The sequence below is a fragment of the Orbilia oligospora genome, assembly GCF_000225545.1.
Source record: "Orbilia oligospora ATCC 24927 unplaced genomic scaffold scaffold00004, whole genome shotgun sequence".
NCBI lineage: Eukaryota > Fungi > Ascomycota > Orbiliomycetes > Orbiliales > Orbiliaceae > Orbilia > Orbilia oligospora.
In genome coordinates, this window is record NW_011645561.1 from 375,970 (window position 1) to 403,914 (window position 27,945).

Genomic DNA, 27,945 nt, shown 5'->3' on the forward strand with positions numbered 1-27,945 from the left:
ATCATCTCAAGACTCCAAAAATGCTGAAAATAAAGAAATTAAAATGTATCATTCGGATTTATGAGTGGTGACCCATTAAGATATCAAGCGAAAGTCAGTCTTAAAGGAAAGTAAACTTCGAGATTAAACATTTTATCAATTGAGCCTCGAGATCTCACCGGTTACACGCATGATGATAAACTATCACCAGCTTCAATATAACCAGCTCCATATCGATATGATCATAACCTCAAATCTATATACTCACAAAATTACATAAAAAAAAATGCCAGCGGTCCACCTCTCAATCTCACCTTCACTCTCATATCTAATATCAATATCCACAAAAACATCCACAGCCACCGTCACAACCACCCTAACCGTCAACTCCTCCTCCTCATCACTACCATCTCTATCCCGTAGCGTCCCAGGCATAAACCCATCCTCACCATACCTAACCGCCAACGCCATGACCAACGAAACAATGCTCACAAACGCCATCTTCTCCCACCCAGCAATAATAACCTGGGCATCCCTTTTCTCCGCATTCCTAATTTTCGCAGGGGTGGTATTCGGTTTACAAAAGGTTATGAGAAGGATCAGAGCCAGGAAATGGATTAAAGGCCAACTACTTCGCGGGGGACGTACAACAACAGCAGGGGCAGCAAGAGCAGCAAGAGCAGTGGCGGGTAGTGATACTACCAATACTTCTACCGACCCACCGAATATTAATGATGGGGATGGTACCAAGCCGTGTTGTGGGAAAGAAACAACCAATGAGAGTGTAGATAAAGAGAAGCTAAAGCATAAGAAGAATAGGAATAGGAAGGTGGGATTGGTCGATGCTACAAGGGTTTATAGTAGTAAGGGGTGTGAATTCATCAATGGGAGTGATTTGAGCTTAAGGGCTGATGAAGGGGTAGACGAGAGGAGCGGGAGTTGGAGTAAGAGAAGGGATAAGCGGTTTGAACATGTAAAACCTGGTGGTAATGGGAGGAAAGTAAAGGTGGTAGCGGGGCGTTCGGATTGAAGTTCCGACCAATTGCTGAGGTATACTTGGTCGTATGGTATACCATTGCATGCGATTTCCTCGAGTTAGGATTCATGATATTCAATTCACGATCGATAGAAAAATAAACCACAGAAGAGGAAGGAGGGGTAAATTGGACTCTCTTGTATGTATGCATGTATGTGGAATTATTGAAGTTAATTAAGAGCTGTATCCAATCATCTGGAGGGCATTAAAGCTTTGATTTCAGGGTGAAAGGAAGTGAAGGATACAATTTGCATCGGAAATGTCAGAGACTTGCAGCCACACACGGCTGGCCTGGCGGTTCAATGTCTTAAAATTGCAATACATCCACTCATCACTTGACATCTCGAATACTCCCTTTCCATATGAAACGATTCCGAAGAGACCGATCGAGAAAAAAGTTGTTAAGTGATACCAGCGCTGCAGGCCCAGAGGACGGTCAGAACCTTCACAAGCTGGTGCCACGGTTCTTGACGCTTGGGAGCTTAAAGCTCTTAGGTAATATATTTAATCAAACCAAGGAAGCATACGAGTACTGACCGGGGTTAAGATAAAAAAAATTCGAAAACTCGAAAATTCGAAAATAGCCTGGCGTTTCTAGGCCCTCCATAAGCCATCGAAGCCCCCCCCCTGGTCGTATCCTATAGAAGTCATGCTAAGCGACGGCCTGGTAACTATTACCCGCTTTCAAATATTAATCGTCGCAAGTACATGTAAGTATGTACTTTACCGAGCAACAGATTGACATGGGGATACCATAAGATATTTAAATAAGGAAAGATCAGGGGGGCGCCGGGGGGGCGCCGGGGGGGAAGAATTAAAGTATTGTGGCAAAGAATTGTCAAAGAACAGCTGAAAGAATTGATTCAGATCAAGATGGAGAGGCTCAAAAGGAGATCCCACGATCCATCCCTTCGGTAAAGTACAAAAACAGCAAGAAGATTCGTAAAAAAGTGGGTACTCCGTGTTTCCTGATCATGACGCATGTGAATGCGCATGGCCATATGGTTACAATGGTTTCCAAACTTCGATTCCCGGGGGTGGATACCTTCTTTAAGCTTATTTCCCCGCGCTTTTGGGAGCTCTGACCACTAATTCTTTTTTGTCTCTCTCCCTGAACCAAGGGTGAAGAATACATCGAAGAGAACTATGCGAAGATTTGGATCTGGATCTCGGTCAAGGGAGAAAAAAGTAAGACATCTGACGGAGGCCAATGGCGCCAAGCCGTGTTCTGTAACAAGGATTATATAATTTTGGTCTCAGGATCCCTGTAACCAGCGTTTGAATGCAGGTTCCCGGCGCAAGCCCTTCAGGCCCGCCATTCATTTCAATAACTACACCTAAACATTGAATTCAATTGAATAAATGATATAGACAATTGATAGTCACTCCTCAATCATCATGATATATAGTATTTTATATAGAATAATAGTAGTAATAACAACGAAAAAAAGGAGAAAAGAAGAGAAGAAGAGAAGAAAGGCGTTACACAAAACACCAGACAGCGGTTCCGAATCGAACTGGAGAATTTTGAACAACAAGTTTGGTTTAGTCTCACGACCACACTCACACTCGGACTAGTCTCGTCCTTTTCGGGCAGGCAGTTACGTCTACAATGCATAGTCTGCAGCTCAGGGAAAGACAACCCTTCCCGGCCGGGCATGCGCCCTTGGTTCTTAATTTGGTATGGCCATTTTCTCATTGTTTTTTTTATTTTATTTTATTTTTTTGTCGTATTACCGTTGGGTACCTAGTAAACTAGTACGTCTTGGGGGGGTAAAGAAGGGGCGTGTTTTGTCAAGCCACAGTTCAGTAACAATGCAATACCAGACTATACCATAGCTAAGTTAGCAGTTAACGGTGCAGCGGACCACTAATGTAATGGCTAATACAAATACCATCTGTTCCCTCCGGTTTCTGGTTCCTTTTTTTTTAAATTCGATATCATCATCTGCACTTCATTCTATAGTCCTCTTCTCTTCTCTTCTCTTATAATTATAATTATATAGGGTCTGGTTACCTATTATTTCCTAACCCATATCAGAGATATCGATACTTCACAAGCTGCAGGCAGCTATTTCCATTCTCTATACTATCATACCCTCCTAAAGATATACATCCAAATATACTATAGACTATAGTATATATTTATAAAAAATATATAAAATGAAGTCCACATTAGCGGGTCTAGCCACCCTCATCTCGTTCGTTACTTCCGTCTCCGCCCACGGTTTCGTAACCGAAGTCCTCATCAACGGCAAATCCTACCCAGGTTTCGACCCATACAACGGCAACTACGCCGATGGAATAACCCAACCCTGGGCCTCACAGCAAGGCGCCAACGCCGACGGTCCTGCCATCCTCCGTTTCGAAAACTCTCTATTATGTCAAAACGGTGCCAAACCCGCTCGACAAACTGCCGCTGCCCCCGCGGGTAGTAAGATAACCTTCCATTGGAACCAATGGCCCGAAGCCCACAAGGGTCCCATCTTAACATACCTAGCCGAATGTGGCGGCGACTGCAGTGCTGTGGATAACCTACAACTCAAATGGTTTAAAATCGAAGAAGCTGGACTTCTCGACGCCGGCCAGAATACCTGGGCGACGGATTTGATGATGAAGCAGGGTGATGCTTGGAATATTCAACTACCAAAGAATATAAAATCAGGGAATTATATCATGAGACATGAGATGATTTCGTTGGAAAGTACAAATTCTGCGGATGGAGTGCAGTTTTATCCTACTTGTTTCAACTTGGAGATTACAGGTGGCACGGGACAGTCGAATCCGCAGGGTGTATCTCTCCTACAGGCTTATCAACGTGGTGCATCCGGTTTGAACGTCGGTACTAAGAGGGGGGATCCGGCCGTTTATAGCTATAGCTTGCCCGGTCCGTCTATCGATGGTAATATCGGTGCTACGGCTTATAACATGGTGAACACCGGTGCTAGTTCCAATGGTAGACAGCATATCTATCCGAACGCCAACAAGGACCCCTACGCCACTAGCGGACAACAGCCAAGTTATGATTCCTCAGCCGGGAAGAATACATACGGGCAGCAGCCGGAAAATAAAAATACCGCTCCAAACTACGAGACCCCACAGACCAACAATAATAACAATAACAATGGCAACTACAACAACGGTACTCCCGCACCTAAGGAAACTCCACAAACGGGTTCTAGAGCCGGTGATGCAAACCGTAAGCATTGTGACGATGGTATTCAAGTCTGTAGGGAAGAACAGGCGAGAAGACAGCAGAAGTTCAAGCGTGGAAGTATCGTTGCTCGTACTCCTCAGGATCAAAGCTACAGACTTGAATACTGCTATCAAAAGTGGGAGGTCTGCCTCTATGCTGCTCTTGGTCAAAAACAGCCTCCACTTCCTGCGGCCAATAACAATGGTTACCAACAGGCCAATAACAATGGTTACCAACAGCCAGCAAGCAACAGCAATGGATACGAGCAACAAGCCAGCAATCAGGGTCAATATGGGTCAAACAGCGGATACCAGCAACCTCAATCCAACCCTTATGAGTACCAGCAATCCAATGCTGGCTACAACAGCTACTATTAGTTTTATTCATCCTGTCATGTTTCCTTTGTTTGTCGGCTGCAAAGCTTGTCTTGTAATTTAGTAGAGTTAGAGACCTAGTAGATATAATAAATATAGAGTGCAAAAACCCCTTCATAAAATTAGTACAAAGCAGTAGGAGATGTTCAGCATTATACTCATTCATTCACGGTGAAATTCTTAGAGGTATTGCACAAGGAAATGAGAATAATCATGTTTCCTATTGTGAATATCAGAATGACTTTTAGCAGCTATGGGCTGACTACTTGCCCTGACTTGACTTATTTACAAATGACTCCTTTCACCCCCTCTTCATGAATATTCAACGAATGAACATGATTCAAACAATGAACGTCCAAGACTACAAATGAACGTAATTCAAGTAATGAAAGTAAACTCATGTGTTAAACGGATTCTTCCTGTAGTAATCCGAAATCGTAAAAGCGACGTCTAAAGCCTGTTTCTCGTTTAGTCTGGGATCGCAGTAAGTCTGATAATTCGTAGAAAGGTCCTCATCGGTCAAGCCCTCTGAACCGCCGACACACTCGGTAACGTTATCCTATAACACCCGTTAGCATAAATATATATTGTATGAAGCAGTTTTGTTTCTCTTTTTTTTTTAAAAAAAAAAAGAAAGGGGGAAATAGATACTTACACCGGTGAGTTCTAGGTGGATACCACCCAACCAAGTCCCCTTTTCCTTATGAATCTTCAGTGCAGATAAGATCTCTGACATAATCGACGAGTACTGTCGTGTTTTCAAACCGGTTCCGGGCGATGATCTCGTATTTCCGTGCATTGGGTCGCATTGCCTATTAAGTACGTCGTAAACATTACCTGGTCAGCAAAATTCTAGTTTCGCTTTCATCACATTCTTCCCAAAGCCTTTTTCAGTTCCAACGAGAGAGAGAAAGTAAGAGAAACCGCCTACCAGATAACAGGATGACCAGTCTTCCTCACAGCCTCAATATGCCCCGGTAGAATATTCTCAACCTTATCACATCCATATCTAGTGATCAATGTAACCTTCCCAGGCTCTTTCCTAGGATTCACTATATCCAATAGCCTTCCGAATTCCTCTTCTTTGAAAGATGGCCCGACTTTGATACCAATTGGATTCTCAATACCTCGGAAATACTCAACATGCGCACCATCCAACTGTCTCGTTCGATCTCCGATCCAGATGAAGTGTGCAGAGGTATTATACCATCCTTCCTGGCCGCCATTGACACCCGGCGTGGGAGCCCATTTCCTCGTGAAGCTCTGTTCGTACTCGAGAAGCAGACCTTCATGGCTTGTGTAAAAGTCTACACCACGCAACGAGCTAGCGGTATCAGCACCAATCGTTTTCATAAAGCTGAGACTATCGGTAAGAGCTTCCACTGTCTTTAAGTATTTAGCTTTGACTTCCGAGTCTTGGATGTGAGACAGAGACCAATTGAACGGATGGTGTAGGTCGGCATATCCAGCGCCAAGACGGGTTCTGATGTAGTTGAGGGTTGTCGAGGAGTGGAAGTACGCTTGGACGAGACGTGAAGGTTCTGGAGTACGCTCGCTAGGATCGAAGCCGTTGATGTTATCGCCTCTGAAGGAAGGGATTTCCTTGCCGTCTACGATCTCCGTTGGTGAAGACCGTGGCTTTGCGAACTGGCCGGCGATACGACCGATACGAACAACCGGAAGTCGGAGACCGTGGATCAAAACTAATGACATCTGCAATAGAAGTGCAATCTTGGCATCAATTTGTGATTCGGTGCAGTAGTCGAACAGTTCGGCACAGTCTCCACCTTGGAGTAAGAAGGCCTTGCCCTCGCAGACATCCTTCAAGCTGGACTTCAAGTTGTTGATTTCGGTCGGGTGGACGATCATCGGCAAGGACTCAAGTTTCGATAGAGCCTTTTCGAAAGCGGTTTGGTCTGGATAGATGACTTCCTGCTTGATTGGCTTCAATTGCCAGGACGAAGGCGCCCATTCGTTTGCCAGGGCCTTTGCGGCTTCGGGTCGGGCTGAGTCGACGAATGAAGTTCTGAGACGAGCTGCACCGCGAGCAGCCTCGCTGAGAGGCAGATGTACCGGAGGAGTCGCCATGATGTGACTATTCGATTCCAATTAAAATGTTGTCAGCTGCTGGTCGGTCAATCTTCACTTCCTGGAATCTTCTTCGAATCTTCTTGTCGTTATCGATAACGGCCCAGAAAGAAAGTCAATTGCTGATGGTGGGGTGTTCGTTACCGAAGGAGGGGTCTAACAAAGCGAACCGAAAACAATGCGACCGAGAAATAAAGCTATAAAGTTCCAAAAAAAAAAAAGGATCGTGAACTCTTTTTACTTTATACTTGAAGGTCTTCTGTCCCCTGCAGGTGCTGGAACGAACATCAATGGTACCTTCAAGCCAATGGAAAAAGAAGAAGAAGGGGAGAAGTAGGGGAGAAGTCGGGGTATGAGTCAGCGACCAACGTTGTTTTCCCAAGCTAAGACGCGAGTTCGGAGCAAAGGCAACGGCTTACCGGCGGGTATGTTTCGACGGTGGAGTGTTTTCTTACAGGGGATAAGCTTATAGTTAGTAATTAAATGTCGGCTGAATTCTGTTAGTCAAAGCGACAGAGTCTTTGCAGGGTTTTTTCCCGGATGCGATTGCTCAAACAAGGTTATCGACGGCTGTTCCTGGCGAAGGTTACACTAAACACCCAGAATTCCTGCACGCCGTTGGGCCGGGGTGGGTTTCCTGGTAGTATACTGTATGTACCTTATCACCGATGATAGCTATACATTCTTTGGAATTACAGTCGAGAATAGATATCCACATAGAATAGGCATGAAACTAGCTATCGAGGATAGGGAAATATCCACTTTCAAACTTAGGGACTGGAAGCGACGAAGTATTTCATAAATTCGTTCTAAATATATACTAAGTATTTATATATATCGAGTCCCAGATGCTCTAGTTAGTATAGTAGTCTGTCATAATGATAACGCTAACGCCTCCGCTGATATGCTTAAAAGCTAGAGTATAAGTAACTAGACTTTATATCGCCATATGAACCCCCAAAATAATGTGCATGTGTACGCCCATGACCGATGTATATTATATTATACTCATGAGGTTGATTTCTCTAAAACCCCCCAATGACCTCCAGCAGCATCAAACGCCGCCTCGAATCCATTCCAAAATCTACTCCCCGTATTCACAAATACTCGTTCATAAACCCCTCCCCCAGGCCCACTAACAATCCCCGCCGTATTCGTACCTCCAACATAAGCCGGTGCCGTTCCTGGTACCGAAGAGCCAGCGGTTGCATTCCCCCCCACTCTCTTCGCCGTAACCACATATCCTCCCAATGAACCTTGTATATCCGGAATCTTTAAGTTTATCTTATAAGAAGGGGGGATGGGTTTCGGTACGTCTGGTGACGATAGGTACATCTGTGTGACACCTGTATCTGCTAATATTGAGCCGCTGCGGAATTTTCCGTTGTTTATTGAGACTTGGAGGGTGGCCATTGCCCAGTCGCGATAGTCTGTTGCGTTCGGTTGCTTTTGGAGGGACACCCATCTGAAGCCGTTTATGTTTGTTGGGGTGAGGCCCCAGACGAGAGAGTCGGATCGAACGATGTAGCCTATTTATAAGTGTTTATCAACTTAGCTCTAGCTCTTTGGTATGAATATTAATCAATAAACTGAGTTAATACGAACCAAGATGATATTTATTAAGATTATTCGGTCCCGCGACATTCTGCCCGTTGACTTCGTACACGTTCAACAGTGGGTTTTTATCAGGTGTACACATAATCATCCCATCTTGCTCTCGACCGAATCCAACACCCATGTATAACCCGGTTATATTCCCGGATTTTTGGTCTGTTGGGGCGGTACAGACCGATCCTTGGTCGTTTGTGAACTTTGGACAGATGTAGTAGGTGTCGAAGACCAGAACCGGTACTACGGCTTTTAACAGGTCGGTTCGGGTACCGTTTGCTGCTCTACCGTGGAATATTAATGTTGTGGGGACCCAGTGACCTTTTCGAGTTTCCCCATTGTTCGTTAATTAGTATATACACTAGTCCATACCGTGGAGAATGTGAAGCTTACCGGAATATAATTTTTTCGAGGAGGATAGAAACTTCCAACCTCGTTCGTACTTCACCGCCTCGCTCCAATTACCATTAAACCACTCAATCCAGGTCCCCTTCCCAATCGTTATCCCCGTCTACATCAACCTCACAAGAAGAAAACCCCAAAGAAATCATTAGCTTCTTTCCATAACAAATCACGAAGAAGAAGAAGAAGAAGAAGAAGAAGAGGAAAAAAGTGTTGTTGTTGTTTAACCTACCGAACCGGTATCCATTTGCACTCCTGAATTACCTGCATACCGGCCGTTGATGGTCATCAACACCGATGGTGGGCCATTACCCGGGAACTGATTGGGTCTAACAAACGGTATTTCTACCGTTGTCCCCACATTATCGGGTATACTAAGTTCGATCCAACTCTGACAGTCGACGACGTGAGCGAGCCCATCGGCTCGGGGTTTTAAATCGAACGTTAGGTTTATGTCATCGTTTCTTGCGCTTGTGCAATCTAGGGATTCCACCAGTGTGGAGAGGATTCGTGTCTCTGGGGTATGCATTGTTGAAACGCTGGTTTTGTTTTCTATTGTTGAAATTGAAGTTGTTGAAGTGACGAAGAGGAGGAAGATGGTGAAGATGGATGTCAGGATCAACTGTTTCGAATTGAAGCTATTGCTGCTTTGGAAGTGCCGCGAAAGCTGCAGGCTAGCTGATGTTGGACCGTGTAAGGCCGGCATCGTTCCGGCTGTAAACTATCTGTGGGTTTTTATAGGACCGCGAAATGTCAGCTTAGCTTAGCTCGCTGGTGTTTTCCAATTTGACCATTTTGCGCCGCAACTGCAACCGCAACTGCAACTGTGTATTCGACTGACTTCTTCCTATTTTTTTTTTGACAAATCGAATAGGAATTGCGTGTTCATCTTTTCTCCCATGAGAAAACGGAAACTTACAGGAATATATATTCGAAAACCGAAGGATGTCGGAGGTAATAGCACTTACTGTTATAGATTTTAGGTTCGAGATGCTGTGTCAAGGAAACGGGCCAAGCCAAGATCTTAAGCTGAGGAATGCAAATGCAAACTTAAAGCTAGACCAACTATCTTCACAAATGCAACCAGTCTTAGATCTATAAGCATACTTCTGAATTCTCTTGAAGGTTTTATTTAATTTACTATTTGTTTGCATTTCGCGGATTAGGTGAAGTGGCCTAATTGATAATATGGCTATAAAGGTAGTTCAAGAGCGTTTTTAAGGCCACCTCAATTGAGGTCGGTATATATAAATGTAACTCCACGTGCACAGGAGAAGGCAAGAACTCGCTCGAGACCACATTGAACATTCAGCATTACTTCTGACCTCCATTTAGTCGTAACTTCGTGATATATTAATTAATCGCTATCAATGAGATCCCAAGCTAAATCCGAAGAAGAAAGTACAGAAAAAAAAGAAAAGAAAAGAAAGGAAAGGAAAGGATAGTATATAAAAGACGATCAACCAACAGCCCTCAATCCATTATTCAACAACACATTCCCACCAGTAACACCTTGAAGCACTCCAGGTAACGCCTTGCTAACAATCAACTTCTTCAAACTCGCTGGATCCAAACTCGGATTCTTAAACAATTCCACCGCCATAGCTCCCGCGACCGCTGGGCAAGCCATAGAAGTTCCAGACATAGGTTCCATAGCTTGTGGTCCCTTGTTAGAAGTACTAACGATTCCTTCACCGGGTGCGTGGATATCAATGCATTTTCCAAAGTTTGATCCTTCCCATTTTTGATCAACAACGTTGGTAGCCCCGACGTTGATTATTGGAAGTGATTGTGAGAATTGGGCTGGAGAGAATTGACAGGAGTCGGTGTTATCATTACCACCGGCTACTGCTACGTGCATTCCTGCTTGGGTGGCTCTTTGGAGGGCATCAAACAATGGCTGTGCGAAACCGGGGCCGCCGAGGGACATATTAATAATCGATCCTATCGATAAAGTTGAAAAAATTAGTATAATAGCCTAAAAAATTGAAGATTTTATGGAGAATATAAAAGCAAACCTTTAAACCCCGGCTGTGTCCTCCTCTGCAAATGCGAAGATAGTGCAAAATCCACTCCAGCGACAAAACTAGACAGAGATCCTGCATTCTGCGAATCAAGCACCTTAACCCCCAAGAGATTCACATTCTTTGCAACTCCGAACGTAGTAGACCCCACTGTCCCCGCCGTATGAGTTCCATGTCCGTGACCATCCGTAATATCATTCCCAAAAGCCGTAAACACCATCTTTGCACGGCCACCAAAGTCCACATGCTGAGTATTGATACCGGAGTCAAGCATGTAAACATCGACTCCCAAGCCAGAGGATCGTTCGAACTGGTAATTAAACTTCAAATCGATCACCTCTCGGCCATTGGAAGTTAATGGTTGGGCGGTGGAAATACGGGCAAGATTCCATGGCGCGGTGCTTTGTTGAACGACTTGGTTCAACTGATCTTGTTGTGCCTGTCGTTTCACAATCGGGAAACTCCATTTGTTATCCTTAACATTATGAGTTCCAAATGTATCATTATACCGCTGTACTTTAACAGTCCACTTCACATCCTTTTCGATAGATAGAACATTGGGAAGTGAAGCTAAACTAGCTGCATCTGTGCTTTTCATATGAGTCGTAAAGGCTCGGAACTCTTTGCCAAATGTACGGAGGTCACCGTAGTTTGTACCGAAGGTGTGTTTGTTTACTGAAATATCGTGGGCACGGGAGGTCATGTTGTATCCCATGTCTGTGAATACTTGGCCCCATGGACGCTTTTCGGCTGGGGCTAGTACGATGATATATTCATCGCCTTCGTCTGAAGAAGCAGCTGGTACAGTTGCAGTTGATGGGTTTACCGGTGCGGCGAGGGTTGTGGTGAATGTGCTGAGGAGGATTGAAGTCGAGATAACGAGTGAGTACTTCATTTTGGGGCTTTATTAATATTAGATATGGCTATTCTATCGCCAGCAATAGTTTAATTTTCTCAAATTTTCAGATCGATAAAATAGAAAAGGAACGAAAGTAGAATAGAAATAAAATAAAGAGTGAAAGAATAGAAAATCACGACCGGCGTGGTAGTATCGATATCGAAGGGACAATGCAGTCCAAAAAGAGTTTTGCGAAGATCGATCCGCGATATAATATTCGTTACTATAGACTTTATCATAGGGCAAGGAATCGGTTTATATATATATATATATATATATATACCAGCCACACACCAGCCAAGAAAAAAAAATCCAAAGACTTCCATGGCGGAGGCTTAGAGGAAGCTGCAGGCGCCGGGAACAATTTTCCGAGATGGTACGGAAGGTTATTGGATGACCTCGAGTTCAAGATGCCGGGTAACCGAAATTCAAGCGATAATGATCATTTGAAACGGCTACGATGCACGATGCCTCATAGCTATATTCGTCCATCGTATAAGCCTCAGGTGATTTCTCGAAAATATTCCTCGTCTTGCATCATTTTGCATTTCTGAGATCATGTGGAATCAATTCGATGTTTTCTTTGAAGGAGAGGGGTCGTGTTGTCTGATGTTGCATGTTGAAACATGTGGAATCTGTAACGCCGGCGTGCTCGAAGTCCCCAGTTTCAGGTTTGGGTTCGTCATGGAATCTCGAAGTCCTATAGGGTGAGGAATAAAATAGTCCGATTGGTAGGTTTCTTTACATGCAATGCTCTTCGGTGCGAACGTTATTTAGTTAGTCCGCCAATGTTATTACTAAAAAATTGTCTAATCGAGAGCTAGATGTAGTCAAGCTATCCTTATAGTGTCATTGATGCGCAGCAGCAGGCATAATGCGCAGCAGAGGGAGATGTCTAGCCACGTACCACGGTACATCCAAAAGGAATTCTTTTGATAGTATCAAGACATACATACAGATATAGATACAAAAAAAAGATATCAGATATTATCAAAAAGTACGTGTATCCAAAGAACAAATGATTATCTTGTAATCGCATGAACGCCTCTAGCTCTAGCTCTTAGACCTACGGGTTGACCAACCGGTTATGTACCCCAAAACAGTCGCCCTAAGACCCAAATCCCTTAAGGACATCAGCTTTCTCGGCCCTCCGCCGCCTCAGCTCGGTGCTACTCAGCTTTGTCGCCACAGTTCCATCGCCGCCAACTAACCCCACCGTAAACACTTCTAATTCACTCCATCCCAGATCCTGCCTCTTATCATTTATCAGCTTTCCGCCCCCTTTAGTCTCTTCGCTAACCACTAGACAACTGACTTCCTCCATGGTGATAGTCGGCCCAAATGCGTCTTGGATTTCATGCATCTCAACCGTTATTGGGTCTCCCCCCACCGGTGACGAGAGTTCAAATGGCTTTATTCGTGAAGAAGTGGGCAGATCACTCTGTAATTCCATTTCTGTATCTTCTTTTGAATGGAAAGCGACTGGACGGGTATCGCCAACAACGCTACGTAAGAAAGATATCGTAGCCTCGCATCTAGTTTCCCATGATGTGACGTATTCCTTGTGTTTCTTGTTTTTGAGAAGTTCGGCGCCGGTAAGTCCAATTATGATCTTTGGCGAGGTCGTACCGGAAGGAATCATATATGCAGTCATTGTGAGGAGCAGTTTATGTCCTGCATGTAGGTAGTCGAAAGTTCCTCCAACTGTAATTGTAATAGTTAGTGATGAAATGACTCTCTTGAAGATATAGAGATATCAAAAAATAACGCACCACAAGATATTTTATGTTCTTCTCTTTCGGCCAGTGTCTCCATCGCATGGGAATGATTCTCCCACCATCTCTCATTCACACTTTCGTGTTCTATCTGTAAAGGTATCACATTTTTGCAATTTGGTCCAAAAAGATCGTCTGCGTCTTCAACCCATAGAATGTTTGACCACCCCCCAACTTCGTTTAGTCTTCTGAGATCACTCCAGTGTCTGATAACCCCACCGCAGGCATTGTAGTCTTCGTGAAGGATAATAACAGTAACGTCAATATCATCATTGATGCCTTCCGTTAGAGTGTATACTCTATTGATGATATTTGACACCTGATGGAATGTATGGCGTCTGGATATGTTGGCGCCGAAGGATGTAGGAAGGGTAATAGCGATGTCTAGGTGTTTGATCGATGTGATAGAAGAAGATGAAAAGAGTATTCCCTGAGTAATTGCAGCTTGAAGTTCAGCGAGAGACGTTGGGATAGTTCGTAAATATAACAGATTCCGGGTCGCCATATTTAATCCGTCCGAGTCTCGAAATTAGCGCCCAGTATATATTTTAGTTTCGACAAACAGGATCGTAAGATTAGCCGGTCGACGAGAAACAGCTTGAATTTTTTATTCTCGCGATGATTCAAGATTTGCATTTAACGCGACAGATTTATTCGATTTTATGGTACCCCGCATGACACTGCCATAAATGAAACAAACGGCGGGGAGGTTTCTCCAGGAAAGAATCCGGGGAGGAGATAGACAGGGCCTTATATCCTTCCAGTTAGAACCAATAGAATCAACCTGCCGAACTAACCAACGTCGGTTGATTCAACGGCGCAGAAGGGTGGAGCCGGATGTGCGCATGGACGTCATGAACCCGAACGACTTGCAATTTATCCACCGGCCGTCTTCAACCAGCCCGTGTGGTTCTTTCGTTCTTCCAGTGCTTCCTCCCACACGAAACAGACGCTAATATGGTGTGTGTGTGTGTGTGTGTGTATACACCCCGGTCTTCTTAACGGATTCAAAGGCTCGGACTGTGGTGTGGGGAAATTTAATCGAATTGTGTTCGACGGAACTGCACTGGAAGTGGTTCACTTTTCAAGAATATCGGAAGAATGTTGACCGATTGGACGGGGAAGTATTAAAGATTCGAACAGCCTGCAGGAAAATTAATTATCGAGCTGCATAAATGAACATGCCACCGAAGAGACCTATTTTCCAAAGTAATGTACCTGACACTCTCGTGATAATATAAATCCATTCACCTCGGGCCGAATTAGAAGCTCGCGACGAGGTGGAAGGGCTCAAGAGTAGTCCAAAGTGGAGGGGTGTTTGTGTTGGAAACGGACGTCTCGGCTCGATGTCCGAAAAGGGCGTCTTCATTTAGTTACACAGTATACACCACAACCCAACCAACGACAATTCATGGAAGCCAACGACGCGGACTCTCGACGCAGGAGATATCGGGAACTTCTGCACAACATCACCATGGACAAGGACGGGTCCCAGTCGAAGCTTCTGCAAGATGACGACTCTATCCTGCCGGCAGGGTTTGTGGACAAGGGCGCCGACGATTCGACGGGGGACTTAGCTGCCACGTTTAAACAACCGCCTCCTGAGCGGCCGGAAACAGTGCGGACACGGTTATGGGTGCTGCTTTCAGCTTGGATGATTGCTATATTCCTGGGGCTACCGTTATGGCATGCGACGACGACGATATACCGTGCTCCATTGCCGATGCAGGAGATGCAGAATTGGTCTGAAGGAAAGGTACGGCTTTGTCATATTATCGCCACTACCACCACTATACGCGATATACGATGACTAGCATCATCTGTGGTATGGAATGAATGATATAGAAAATTCGGATGCTAATATTATAGAACGCAGTTGTGCAAGACGGAATTCCCTCTTCTCGTGGAAGTTGAAGCTCCGTCTCTTCCAGATGCCGAAAACTTATTGAAGACCGTTCAACATGCCTTGGACGACGCGAATGACTTCGCAGCCCACAAGCCCCACCATTTACGATTAAGACTGGCCGCAAAGAAAGCAGAATCAGAGGAGGATTCCAAGTCTGATAGAGACGAGAATGTGGCTTGTCTATTACGCCTAATACCTGACAGTCAGAATGGGTACAACCATATTGTTCAAAGCTCGTCCAGAATCGTCGATATCCACTATCCGCCTCCTTCTTCGTCCTCTCAATCTAGTGTCTCTGCTGGATTGTCCAAATTTGTCGCAGAAACTCTCGAAGTTCTTTTCCGACAGGAACAGGAATTGATTGAACATCTGTTGCTTCCGCAGACCAGCAATCCCGGCTCGCTCAATGCCATTTCTTCGCAAAGTGCTGATGAAGGCCGGGACAAGAAGACACCCCCAAAGCCCCGTGCTGCGACTGCAGACATAACCCGTCGCATGTCAAGAGTCGTAAAATACTCGTCAAGTTATCATATAACCTTCTCCCTGTTCACCGCCACTTCTCTGCCTGCCTCGTGGGACATCGAATCCGCAATCTCTCAATACCTAACTCCCCTTCTTTCAGCCCTCTCTCCAATCTCAAACTTTACGATCTCCACCCAGGTTCAATACTACGCCTCCATGTCCTCGGGTATAACTCCAAGCTATGATGGCCAATCCCAATCCTGGACGCTTAAAAAGGAAGATCTCTCCAGCTTCATCAACTCTGCCGAATGGCCGCTCGCCTCCATCTCTAACGACCCAAACCTCAACTTTATTCTCTACATCCCCCATCCCTCGGTCTCACCTCTAACAATCCCTTCAGCATCCCATTCAAACTCCTTCCTCCTTCCACAATGGGGCGGCGTTACAATCCTAAACCTCGGCCACTCGGCATCCGGCCTCGAACATCTCTCCAACCCAACCTTGAAACCCGTTCTTGAAACCTTTGCAACCCACCTTCTTGCACTATTAGGTGCACCACCACATCCCGCATCCCTCCCAATAAGACTAGATTCCTTAATCCGTCAGCGTTCAGCTGAAGTCCTAGTCTCAGCTTCATCCACCCTAGGCTCTCTACAACGTCTCGTCAACGCTCTTCCTTCTATCTCAATCCCCACAACAGTAAGCGACAGCGTTCAAGATAGTATTCGCCACCTATCCCTTGCGTGTGAAGAACTCCGAAAGGGTAGTTTTGTAAAAGCATTAGAAATGGGGAGGGTAGCACAGGAAGAAGCCGAAAAGGCTTTCTTTGAAAGAACCATGGTTGCACAAGTGTACTTCCCCGATGAACATAAGCTAGCAGTTTATCTACCGCTTTTGGGACCGGTAAGCGTACCGCTGGTCTTGGGGGTTTTCAGAGAGGTCAAGAGGGTTATAGCGGAGAAGAAGAGGTTGAGGAGTAGTGCGTGATTTACGTATGGGATTGGCTTTCAATTGGGAGTTTGCTTATCTATTTTGTTTTCTTCGGTGTAGTTATATATTTTAGGCCCCTTTTGTTATTTTTGAGATCATACAGCATATAGTGTTTGTTAAATGAGTATTAGATGTATTCTGCTAGCGTTGACGATATCGATATAGATGGTACCGTCTACATCATCAAGGTGGGGAAAGTCTTAACGTCTTTAATATCTGGACTTCTAAAAATGAACTGCAATACATCTGATCAATTTGAATCAATATCTAGACCTCTAGATACTAAAGCCTCAAACAAAGAGCATATTACCATGCAGAATAGAAATATGTACACAGCACGAAGGAAATAGAAATTGCAGTATCTGAGCTCACATGTAGAAGAAAATTTACTAGCACGACTCATATATACGTATAACCAGCCTAATACAAGACTATAACCAGCCATGCAGAACGAAACTTATCAAAGAAAATTAGAGAATAATATTTAAATTATGAGTAGAAAAAGATAGACATCGAAAATATGTATAACGAAAGAACGGTTTTGGAGCACCGGTATTCAAAATTTTGCGAACCGTGCGAAAGAATGAAGAAATGAGGCAAATTCGAAGGAAGCATCAAGCGACCTGGATGATAGATAGTTGACAGATTGAAAAAAGAAGGGGGGAAATGTGAGCTCAACATTACTTGTACCACGGTAAAGACAGGACGCCAAGTATCGTAAAAAGGAGTTTAGTAAGGGTATAGTAAGTCATTTAGGGGGGATTCGAAAGAGTAATGGATAGGGGGGGTGATGTTGGACATGTGTCATGCATAACTCGTAGAACCGATGCCGGCCAAAAGAAATCGCGTCGCAGTATAGCAATACGAGAAATAACAAAAAAAGAACCGAAGACAGTAAAATGCAAATGCAAAAAGATCAAAAAGCCGCCATTATAAGATTTTTTAAATTTGATAATACTAATATCAGAAGGGAAAAAAATGGTTTGCTGTTGTCATTTTCGCTGTACCTGTCGTAGTGGTTCTCGTCACAGATCCCGGAAATACTTCTTCCCAGTATACACGTCTCTTCCAACAACCCACCTCTCCCAATGGACCATCTGCAGCTCCCTGACGGTAACTCCATTATCTTCCAAATCAATATCTAAATTCCACTCGAGATCCTCGAATGGATCTTTAGGAATCTTCACCCCCATGCCATTCAATCCAGGTCGTTCTACCACCCCAACAGGTATTAAATGCACGTCTCCATTCTGACTACTTGATCCGTTTGCACTGGAGGGCCCTGCCAAATCCATGCTGTTCAGCGAGTGACTTGTGGTAGGACTATTGGTTTCATGACCCCTGCCACCCCTATTAGTCGAAGAACGAGAATGCGTGCTCCTTGAATGTGCCGAGCTGTCTCCAGCAGAACTATGGTGATCGCCCATTCTGCTGCCAGCGTTGCTTTGACCGTCTAATGAAATGTTGAATCCTAGGTCGAAGCTACTAGATGCCCCTGATCTGCCCGTCATGCCAGTCATATGGCTCTCCTCGTCATCCGCATCGTCGTGCCCGTCCGGGAAATTGAATTGCTGTATCGACGGTGTCCGCGAGTTGAATTCCTTCTCGTAACCGACATTATCAAGCGACAGCCATTCAAGATCAAGGGCCTTCAAGGCGATGACTATATCCTTCCAATACGATCCTTCCTTGAGATATATGCTAGCCAATCGGATCCCGCGGAGTGTATGCGCATGTGCGTTGACTTTATGGATAATCTCTTCCGATGTCAACCTCCAGCTCTCAATCCCGAATATTCGTAGTTTTGGCCAGACAGCACCGTGGAAAACCTCCTCCAGTTGTAACCGTAAGGGTGAAGCTGGGAAGAACCCGATATGCAGTTCTGTTAGATTCTGCGCAGCGAGAAAAAGATTTTTAAAGAATTGGGAGAGCATATGGATCTTGTTTTCCAATTGAGTATGGTACCAGTCTCTATCGGACATGTGGTTAAAGTTGAGTTTGAGATAAGTAAGCTGACTCCAGGTTGACAGGCCGAGCTCTTGAACTTCGGGGCTCAAAGATAGTAGGCTCTGAGGATTCATCCTGGGCGATACAAAGGAATACACCGGCGGTCGACCGTAGTCCAAAGCCTGTAACATCGTGTCAACAGCATGCTGGCAAGCAGGTATCCATTTGCAATCAACGTAATCCCATTCATCGTAATTTTCTGCTAAATCCAGAAGCTTGCTGTCCTTCTCCCCCAGCACAGATAAGATTTGAACTTGCTGCAAAGATCGGAACGATTTCATAGCCTTCTTTAAAACTCTCAGGTCGTCTCCAGTGTTCATCAGGTGTCGCTGCTCTTCGAAAACCTCAAGGCAGTGTAGTGGTTCTTGGAATATAGCCGAATACGACCCAACTTGCATACCGAAGTCGTCGAAGTCACGTTTGAACTCAGTGAAATCCTTTGCACCTACAACACATTCTTAGCCGCTGACCAAAAGTGCAGGACGATAGCACATGAAATTAGTGGGATGCTTGGGCCTACCTTGAACATAGAAGTATGGCATGAGGTATATAAATTTCTTAACATGGGCCGCAAAAACTGGATGGTCTGCAAGATCGCTCAGACGTTTGAAGCTCTTGCTGTTATATCGGTGCGCTATCGTGCGGAATAGATACTGTGCCCCCAGGTCTGCGAAGCGTTTACAAACAAGCCGAAACTGCCGAAGGTCCGCTATAACAGTTTGGCTTCCGACATCATGCTTCCGGGGTGTCCAGAATTTCATCCGGGAGGTGACGTCGGTGTACTCGGGGTCGAGTTGGTCTAAGACCTCCCGCAAAACATCTGTGGGTAGCCTATTCATTGTCGGAGGGAAGTATTGGCCGGGCAAGATATCGATGTACGGTGAGCCGCCCCGGAATAGGGTGAAAGATGGGATGTAGTCGGATTAAAGTAGATCTAGGGGAAGGATGTTCCGAACGATGATATAAATGCCAAAGGAGCACCCAGCCGGGCACGGAGAAACGCTGTTACCCGTCGAATCTGAGGTAAATCTGAAGCAGCAGACTGGCTTCAATTCAAGGACAGAAGCCAAGATCTTTCAGCCTAGCAAGCGATGGAGGGTCTGTGCGGAGCGGAGTGATAGGCGAGCAAGCTCTGCGGCTACTGGACTCCAGAACCAAAGAACGGCCAATGAAAGGGTCTGTGGTCGGCTTAGCGAGAGACAGGTTGATGAATCTCGAGCTGAAAGGTTTGTGGCGAAGAAGCTAAAGGGTATTTGAACAGGCGTCTGAAGGAGAGACTTGAAGAATAAATTTAGTATCGACTGCGCTCGAGGGGGCGAACAGTAGTCACGGCTACAGCTAGTGCTGGAAAAAAAGGTTTCGGAATGACCGACTGCTGAAGAACCCGAGGTGCAAGAGGAATATATATGTGCACGAGGCCACCCTTTCCCGCATTTAAGTATGTGGTTCTCTACTTATTGCGTGCGCATAACGAAATTTACCGCTCATTGAGCCAGGCGAGGTACTTGGGGTTAAGTAAAGAAGATTAAGAGAAAATACGCGGGGCCGGAGGCTAAAAGGGTACACAGTAAGCATTCCGAAGTTTCAAGTGCTACGGACGGTTTGAGGACCAAAAACTCACCTCCGAAATCGTATCATAGGCAAGCTGCATCTGGCTAGAAACTTCAAGTGCCATGCGAGTAGTTCATCATGCTGTTGTGGAACGTTTCGGTCAAAAAGATGGTTGGGACTCCGCAGACGTTTGCTTCGGTAATATGCCTATGCTCCTTCCCTCCTGCGTCGCCACATAGGCAAGCTCAGAGGCAGTCGCTGTGAGATCCCTGGCTGTGCAGAACGGCCACCGTAATCTCACGCCAGGCCGAGTGGTAAGTTTAGGTAGCTAGAATCTCGAATTGTATCTGAGATCAGCCCGCCCCAGAATAAACCAGAAAGGGAGTAAGATGTTGTGGAGGAGTCCAAGTTTTATCCTGGCCAAAATGCATGTCGGGTGCATCAATTCTGATGCAAAGTAGGCCGCCAACTCAGAGGGCCAAACCGACCAAAATGACGAGAAGGTTCGAACTGGTCGAAGGGAGGAAGGATATGCGGGATATACGAGGATGCGGAAGATAAAGTTGGATTCATCGGTAATTTTTCATCATGACCAGTGCTCGCGCCGCTTAATCAAATGTTTCGCAAACCGAGACTCCAGCCTAGCCAAAGAAGGGGCCTTATCGCATTACGTCCATTGTTCTTTTAATGGGGATCCAGGGCTCAACCACCCCTGCCCGTGTCTCCGATTCAGTAAATTCGTAGGGCAAAGGATCTGGCTCGACCCTGTCTGAATTGCACTTCGGTGGACCGGGACGGGTACGGCAAGGAAAGCGCAGATGCCATGTGTCGCTGCAGGAATCGTGCATCGAGGTATCGTGCTGTTTCTAATTTCGCGCCTTACTCGCAGTTCCCTCGGCACGGCAAAAGGAGCGTTATAATTCAGATTCTTACGAAGCTCATATCCGGGTATTTGCTCATTCCAAACCCCCAAACTTCGATGCATGAGGCGAAAATAAATTTAGAGCTGGCATGGCGCCTTCGCTGCTGCAGGCAAGAAAGTGACCGATGTGGGGAGGCATCTACCCCACGCAGATAGATTATGTGCAGCTGTAGCTCGAATCGATGCCGCCACGAAGATCAAGCAACATGAGCCTCCAGCTCCTGAAGAACCTTTTCTTTGCGCATTCGTCGACGGTTCTCCTTGGTCCTCCCCTGCCCTTGTATCTCTTCCAGAAACCCGTTACGACCAAAACAGCCTTCCTCGGCGACCTGAGTTTTACGTTCATCCCAAGTCTCCCACATTGTCCGAGTAATATATTTGCCCCCCATGTGCACTCGCTCCGTGTCGGTTCCAAGGAACATGGGGGTTAAAAATCCCATTCCGTCTACGTCAACGGTGGATACATCGTCCAAAGAGCCAGGCTGGGGCAACTGTTGCTTCGCTTCAACGAGCGTGATAAAGCTGGCGTGATCCGCATTTCGAGGCAGTTTCAGTAAACGTCCCAATCTTTCACTCGCTCTCTCCAGCACCCCACGTGGGAAAGATTGAACCAAAGCATGTTGGAACACATCTGTTGCGGACAAAAGTCGCTGAGACCCCTGTCGGTAGACTTGAGATGTCGTTCGTCCCATGGTGTCTGTTTTCTGTTTCTTGATGACCATGTCATCTGCATGCAGGGGCTCGCAGGATGTGCGATGCCTTTTTTTCCTCCTACGTAGCAATGAATTTAGATTCTGGATCGTTTGATCGGCAGCATAACCTTCTCGACTCCGATAGATGCCAGCGAGTATCCGATCAAAAGACGCCACGATACGCTCGATTGCTGGTCTGCAGAGAGTTTCAGAGACGGTATCGTCAGCTGAAAATTCAGCTAGACTTTGACTCAGCCTCATTTGCGCTGACGCATAACGTAGCATCGTTGCAAGTAAAGAGTCCTGAAGAGAGCCAGAGGATATATATCCTGGCTCTGGCCGTGGGGTCTGCTCTAGAGGCAGTGGCCAAGCCCGCCACCGTCGTAGAAGAGTCGTCGGTTTAACTACCTTGCCGCTATCCTCATTTAAAACCGGAGCGACATCCTCAATATCACTATCTTCCTGTGTGCTTGTAATATCTGGACCAGCTGGAGAAATCTTTGGATGTTGCTGGTAGTGTTTATTGGTATGGAAGGTCATAAGGAGGTGGTGGGCCAAATCCCCTCTCAATTTTTCATCCAAAGATTGTAGAAGCTGGACATGTTCTTCAACCTGGAACCTGTCAAGCCTCTTAGGCTCTTCTTCTTCATCAAAGTTTTTTTCTTGTCTTGCACTAGTTGATCCCCTCTGGGAGCTGGGTATCATCGATCTATGCTTTTGGGATGAGGACGCCATTGCCGCAATGAAATGGATATCTCCAAATGCAAGGCAATGGATGTAATTTTAAGCTAGCTTCAAGCTAGAATTAGATGTAATTAATCCTATAGGATTTATAAGTTAGCTGGAGCCGATATCGTTATTATCGAACCACTAAATACCGTTTAAAGTTTTGATCAATGCAAAAGAAACATCACAAAGACCTTATACGGTCTGTCCTGGCTCCACGTCGTAACCTCTAAACTAGCGTTTGCTGAATCGAAACAAATCAAGATCTGGGTGGTGAGTTGATTTTAGTAACTATGAAAAACTGCTTTCCAGTAGCTGGAATATGGAATATGGGGTACCAACCTGCTAGACTCCTGATAGTCGAATAAGTACAGACTTGTAATGTCGATGCGAGAACAAGTTAGCCTTTGAGCATTCAAGATGGAGAGTTTGCATTGATATGGATTGCTGATGGCCATGCTTGGCAGCGTTGGGCAGTCTGGGTTGTGATCATCGCTTCGCCGCAACACCAGCTGGCCTTCTTCCCGACAACCTCTCGCTTTCTCTCCTTCCGACCTCCTCAGCAGCATCAAGCCCGTCCATCGCATCGCGGCAAACAGCACCTCTGTCCTGCTGTTCCTCCTATAAAGCCATTGTATGCTTTAATTACTCATCAATTGGATCCTTTCGGTGCTCTAGGACTGTATAACTACTCGAACTCTCGGTTCCAGCTCTTCTTTCTTCTTTCTTTCCTTCCTATATACACGACCAGGTCGCCACCACGAACCTCAACCAGCCTCCCTCTGACACGACCATTTAGCATTACTACTACTACGCTTCACACCAAACACAGCAATGTCAAACATACGAGATGCAAATCTTCACTCGGACGAGGAGGAAGACGATGATTTCGGCGAGGAAGAAGATCCGCGTCCCGAGAAGCGACAGAGGCGAGCACCAAGTGACGACGAGGATGATGAAGACGATGACGATGAAGACGCGCCGAAACCTTCAGGACGGGACAAGTCGCGAAATAAAAGCAATGGCGCGAATGAAGATGATGAAATTGAGGAGCTAGAAGAGGATGAAGACGACGACGACGATGAGGACGATGATGAGGACGAGGACGATGAAGGACCAGTACGCTGATCCCTTTTCTTCGTCAAAATCCCTATTGTATGCTAACACAATGCTTCACAATAGCGCCGACGAAGAGGTCAAAGACGAGCACACAATCCTTTCCTTGATACCATGGCCGAGGTCGACGAAGATGACGAGGTCGATGATGAGGAAGATGATGAGATGGAGGCAGACTTCATCGCTCCTGGTGACGACGACGACGCTTTGCGCCACAGGGCAGGAGACGACCGGCTCCATCGTCAACTCGATCGTCAAAATCAAGCTGATTTCGCCGAAGACCTTGAGAAGGTCGCCGCCGAAATGCGTGATCGTCACGGAGGGCGACGAGGACACCGCCTTGGAGATGCATCAACAGTAACACCCAAACGACTACTTCTACCATCTGTCAACGATCCATCGATCTGGGGTGTCAAATGTAAGCCAGGCAAGGAAAAGGAGGCTGTCTTTACTATTATGAAGAAGGTCCAGGACATGAAAGGCACTAGGAATGCACTCAACATTATCTCCGTTCTCGAGAGAGGACAATCAATGCAAGGGTTCATCTACGTCGAAGCTCGCCGGCAGGCAGACGTGTTGACTGCGCTCACCAACATCCCAAATGTCTATGCCAGATCCGGAATGATCTTGGTTCCTGTTGACGAAATGCCGGATCTCTTGCGCGTACAAAAGAAAGCCGAGATCACGCCCGGTACGTTCGTTCGGTTCAAACGTGGCAAATATCAGGGAGATTTGGCACAGGTTGTGGACGTCGAACAAAGCGGGCAGATCCTCAATATTCGTGCTGTTCCTCGTATCGACTATGGCGCCAGGGATGACGGAACTGATGCATCTGGAAAGCGAAAGCGATCAGTGGGTGCAGTTAGACCGCCGCAAAGACTATTCTCCGAAGCAGAAGCCAGAAAGTACCACGAGAGGGATCTTACTTCGACCCGACGTGGTATTTTCAACTTCCAAGGCGATACGTATGAGGGTGGATATTTGGTCAAAGATGTTCGTGTTACAGCCTTACAACTGGAGAATGTCAACCCAAAGCTTGAGGAGGTGACCAAATTCGCCAGTACTGGAGATGGAAATGAAAGCCTTGACCTGCAGGCCCTGTCGCAATCACTAAAGGCCTCTACGGACAAATATGCACCCTATCAACCTGGTGATATGGTCGAAGTATACGCTGGTGAACAGGCTGGTATGGTTGGAAAGGTCACACGTGTCAGAGCGGACATCGTCTCGATGAATGTACAAGAAGGACCTCTCAAAGGAAAAGATATTGACGTTCCTTTCAAAGGCCTCCGTAAAAGGTTCAAGGAAGGTGACCACGTGAAAGTTATGGGTGGTAGTAGGTATAGGGATGAAGTCGGTATGGTTGTGAAGATTGTCGACGATCGGGTTACATTTTTGAGTGATCTTTCCATGGGTGAGATTACAGTCTTCTCGAGGGATTTGAGAGAGGCATCCGACAGCGGCGGCATGGGCACAGCTGCAGGAAAATACGATTTGTGGGATCTCATTCAGCTTAAGTATGTCATCCAAAACAGCGCTTATTGAGTGGAACTTGGCTAATTGTTATGCAGTGCCACAACTGTCGCCTGCGTTATCAAGATCGACCGAGAATCCCTTAAAGTCCTAGATCAAGAGGGTGCGACCCGGACAATCCTACCGTCACAGGTAGCTGCCAAAATTCCTCCACGACGAAAAGACGCTGTCGCTACCGATAGAAACGGTTCCGATATTCGCGTTGAAGATACCGTGAAGGAGATTGCAGGCGGAGAGAACCGCTCTGGTGTCATTCATCACCTGTACAGAGGATTTGCTTTTATCCACAGCAAAGAGTTGCAAGGCGAGACAGGCGGTATCTTCGTGGCTAGGACTAACAATCTAGCCACAATGATTGCCAAGGGAGGTCGGGTTGCTAGTTCCGGCCCAGATCTTTCCAAAATGCCAGAGATGTCAAAGAAGCCTGGTGGAAATATGGCGCCACCCATCATCCCCCGCCAGGGTGGACGTGATAGAATTCTTGGACAGACAGTTCATGTCAGGCAAGGTCCATACAAGGGTTTGTTAGGTATAGTAAAGGATGCAACCGACACGACCGCTCGTATCGAACTTCATTCCAAGAATAAAACTATCACAATTGAAAAGATGAAGCTTGGTTTCAAAGAGTATGTTCTCTTTGTTTTACCCTCAATTGATATACCCGCTAACCAGTTTTGTTTTTCCCAGGGGTGCTACGGGTAGAATCCTTAGCTACGCAGAATTTGTACAACCAAAGAAGGGCTTCGGTGATCGCGGTAGTAATACTTCCTACAGCTCCGGCAATAGTAGCGCTGGGGGTAATAGTTGGTCCGGAAGTAGAACACCTGCCGGTTCAAGCGCATGGGCCGGTTCGAGGACACCAGCGGGTGCCCACGGAGGTAGTGGTGGCGGCGGACGAACCCCCGCTTGGGCCGGCGGTGCTGGAGATGGCGGCAGGACTCCAGCTTGGGCAAGTGGTTCAAAGACTCCAGCCTACGGCGCCAATGATGGAAGTCGCACTTCGGATCCTTACAAGGATGGAAGCCGCACTTCGAATCCGTACAGAGATGGAAGTCGAACCTCGGACCCATACCGAGGTGATAATGACGGGTCACGAACATCCTACGGCCAACCTGTTGGAGCGTCTGGAGCGTCTGGTGGTCGTACACCAGCGTGGAATCCAGGTAACAGAACCCCACACTACGGATCCGGAGAGCCAGGGCCGAGAGACAGCGGCACCGCTTGGGATAGTGGTTCCAAGACACCAGCTCGTTCTCTGTCAAGTGTCAACGACCAATGGAACGATTCATATGGAAATAATTCTTCGACCACTGCGAGAACTCCAGCTGGTTATAGTGCTACCAGTCCTGAGTTTTCTGGCGGTTATACTGCAGCTACCCCTGGTGCTAGTGGCTTGTCCGCTCCCACCCCCGGTGGCCTCAGTGCTCCAACCCCTCCAGTCTCGGCCCCTACGCCGCGCGCAAACACTTGGGATGCTCCTACCCCAGGCGGCCCGGCCTCTGCTGCTACTCCAGGCGCATCTGGCGGTGATAATAGACGTTACTTTGATGCACCGACTCCTCAGGGTGGTGGCTATAGCAGCGCGAAGACGCCTGGGGCATGGGGCAACGACGATGACGACGATGCTCCAGGATATAACTAAATTTTATAAATTTGCATACTTTACACTATTTGGAGGGGGAAAAAAGTCTTCATCATTGTTGCGACTTGTAATTATAGGATGAATTCGTTTCAACAGGGTTCTTTTTCTTTTCTTTCCCTATCATTTTTTCATGCGTATTACGTGCATATATGTATTTACCTACTAGAGAATGGGAGAGCGGTTGGTTGGCATTGCTACTTCGCACAAGGCTCGTGCGCATTATCAATGTGTGTAAAGACAAAGATATTCATTCTTACAGACAAAATTACTTAACTATACGACGGCGGAAGAGGAGAAAAGAATACAAATTCATAAATGAAAACTTAAAACTAAAGCTTGAAAGCACGAGCGAAAGTTAAAAAAAAAAAAAAAAACGGGATACAGGTCCCCAATCTATAATGTTCTATACCAATGTCCCATATACAGTACTAGGCCATAAAGATTCGGACAAACACAAAAAAAATCAATTTACACATTCATAATCTTCACCCCCTCTCCCACGAAAATTAAGCCATTACTACCAATGTTATCCCCATGGCCTCGAAACAACCATTAATCGACTTACTGGGACCTAGGTAACCTTGCTAAACGCTTAATTCTATGTAACATGCAACTATCATAATGTTAAAGTTTCAGGGAAATAATAACAATGCTATGGTGTGTCTGCTCAACTTTCATAGGAGTACTACCTATTCTATTTATAAAATTGCTACTTAGCAGAATAGTTTTGAGGTTAATACCTTTCCCGGGGCACTTAGGGTTATTAGTGAGTGGATTGACAGGTTGCTGAGGCGCACAGCTAAGCAGAATTGGCGGTAGCTATTTGGTGAATTTAACGTTAAAATCGTTTATAACAAACTAAACAAGAAAATTGTTTAAAGGCGCTTTGGCGAAGCTGGCATTAAGAAATAGATTGTGAAATAACGGCCCAAGCTTATTTAGAAATATGCCACCCAGCAGCTAGTCTGGGCTTGGGCTCATAAAAACTAAATTGCGGAATAGTGGCAAAAAATTATAT

General features: G+C 46.0%; 10 protein-coding genes across 10 annotated transcripts; 4 read left to right on the plus strand and 6 right to left on the minus strand.

The window, feature by feature from the left end:
* Positions 1–265: 265 nt before the first annotated feature.
* AOL_s00004g118 (uncharacterized protein) lies at positions 266–1,009 on the plus strand (the record flags this gene model as incomplete). Its single annotated transcript, XM_011118768.1, has 1 exon — positions 266–1,009. One exon carries the CDS (start codon positions 266–268, stop codon positions 1,007–1,009), a length of 744 nt encoding a protein of 247 aa, XP_011117070.1.
* A 2,169-nt stretch (positions 1,010–3,178) lies between these two features.
* On the plus strand, positions 3,179–4,588 carry AOL_s00004g119 (uncharacterized protein; the record flags this gene model as incomplete). The annotated part of the gene is made up of 1 exon (XM_011118769.1): positions 3,179–4,588. The coding sequence occupies one exon, from the start codon at positions 3,179–3,181 to the stop codon at positions 4,586–4,588; it is 1,410 nt and encodes a 469-aa protein (XP_011117071.1).
* A 394-nt stretch (positions 4,589–4,982) lies between these two features.
* On the minus strand, positions 4,983–6,673 carry AOL_s00004g120 (uncharacterized protein; the record flags this gene model as incomplete). The annotated part of the gene is made up of 3 exons (XM_011118770.1): positions 4,983–5,144; positions 5,241–5,397; positions 5,517–6,673. 3 exons carry the CDS (start codon positions 6,671–6,673, stop codon positions 4,983–4,985), a joined length of 1,476 nt encoding a protein of 491 aa, XP_011117072.1.
* Positions 6,674–7,681: 1,008 nt separating this feature from the next.
* On the minus strand, positions 7,682–9,212 carry AOL_s00004g121 (uncharacterized protein; the record flags this gene model as incomplete). The annotated part of the gene is made up of 3 exons (XM_011118771.1): positions 7,682–8,202; positions 8,279–8,565; positions 8,956–9,212. 3 exons carry the CDS (start codon positions 9,210–9,212, stop codon positions 7,682–7,684), a joined length of 1,065 nt encoding a protein of 354 aa, XP_011117073.1.
* A 930-nt stretch (positions 9,213–10,142) lies between these two features.
* AOL_s00004g122 (uncharacterized protein) lies at positions 10,143–11,602 on the minus strand (the record flags this gene model as incomplete). The annotated part of the gene is made up of 2 exons (XM_011118772.1): positions 10,143–10,627; positions 10,702–11,602. 2 exons carry the CDS (start codon positions 11,600–11,602, stop codon positions 10,143–10,145), a joined length of 1,386 nt encoding a protein of 461 aa, XP_011117074.1.
* Positions 11,603–12,713: 1,111 nt separating this feature from the next.
* Positions 12,714–13,885, minus strand: AOL_s00004g123 (uncharacterized protein; the record flags this gene model as incomplete). The annotated part of the gene is made up of 2 exons (XM_011118773.1): positions 12,714–13,309; positions 13,378–13,885. 2 exons carry the CDS (start codon positions 13,883–13,885, stop codon positions 12,714–12,716), a joined length of 1,104 nt encoding a protein of 367 aa, XP_011117075.1.
* Positions 13,886–14,854: 969 nt separating this feature from the next.
* Positions 14,855–16,735, plus strand: AOL_s00004g124 (uncharacterized protein; the record flags this gene model as incomplete). Its single annotated transcript, XM_011118774.1, has 2 exons — positions 14,855–15,136; positions 15,257–16,735. 2 exons carry the CDS (start codon positions 14,855–14,857, stop codon positions 16,733–16,735), a joined length of 1,761 nt encoding a protein of 586 aa, XP_011117076.1.
* A 1,028-nt stretch (positions 16,736–17,763) lies between these two features.
* Positions 17,764–19,584, minus strand: AOL_s00004g125 (uncharacterized protein; the record flags this gene model as incomplete). The annotated part of the gene is made up of 2 exons (XM_011118775.1): positions 17,764–19,190; positions 19,266–19,584. The coding sequence occupies 2 exons, from the start codon at positions 19,582–19,584 to the stop codon at positions 17,764–17,766; spliced, it is 1,746 nt and encodes a 581-aa protein (XP_011117077.1).
* Positions 19,585–21,415: 1,831 nt separating this feature from the next.
* On the minus strand, positions 21,416–22,645 carry AOL_s00004g126 (uncharacterized protein; the record flags this gene model as incomplete). The annotated part of the gene is made up of 1 exon (XM_011118776.1): positions 21,416–22,645. The coding sequence occupies one exon, from the start codon at positions 22,643–22,645 to the stop codon at positions 21,416–21,418; it is 1,230 nt and encodes a 409-aa protein (XP_011117078.1).
* Positions 22,646–23,470: 825 nt separating this feature from the next.
* Positions 23,471–26,927, plus strand: AOL_s00004g127 (uncharacterized protein; the record flags this gene model as incomplete). Its single annotated transcript, XM_011118777.1, has 4 exons — positions 23,471–23,755; positions 23,819–25,269; positions 25,324–25,911; positions 25,973–26,927. 4 exons carry the CDS (start codon positions 23,471–23,473, stop codon positions 26,925–26,927), a joined length of 3,279 nt encoding a protein of 1,092 aa, XP_011117079.1.
* Positions 26,928–27,945: the final 1,018 nt, after the last annotated feature.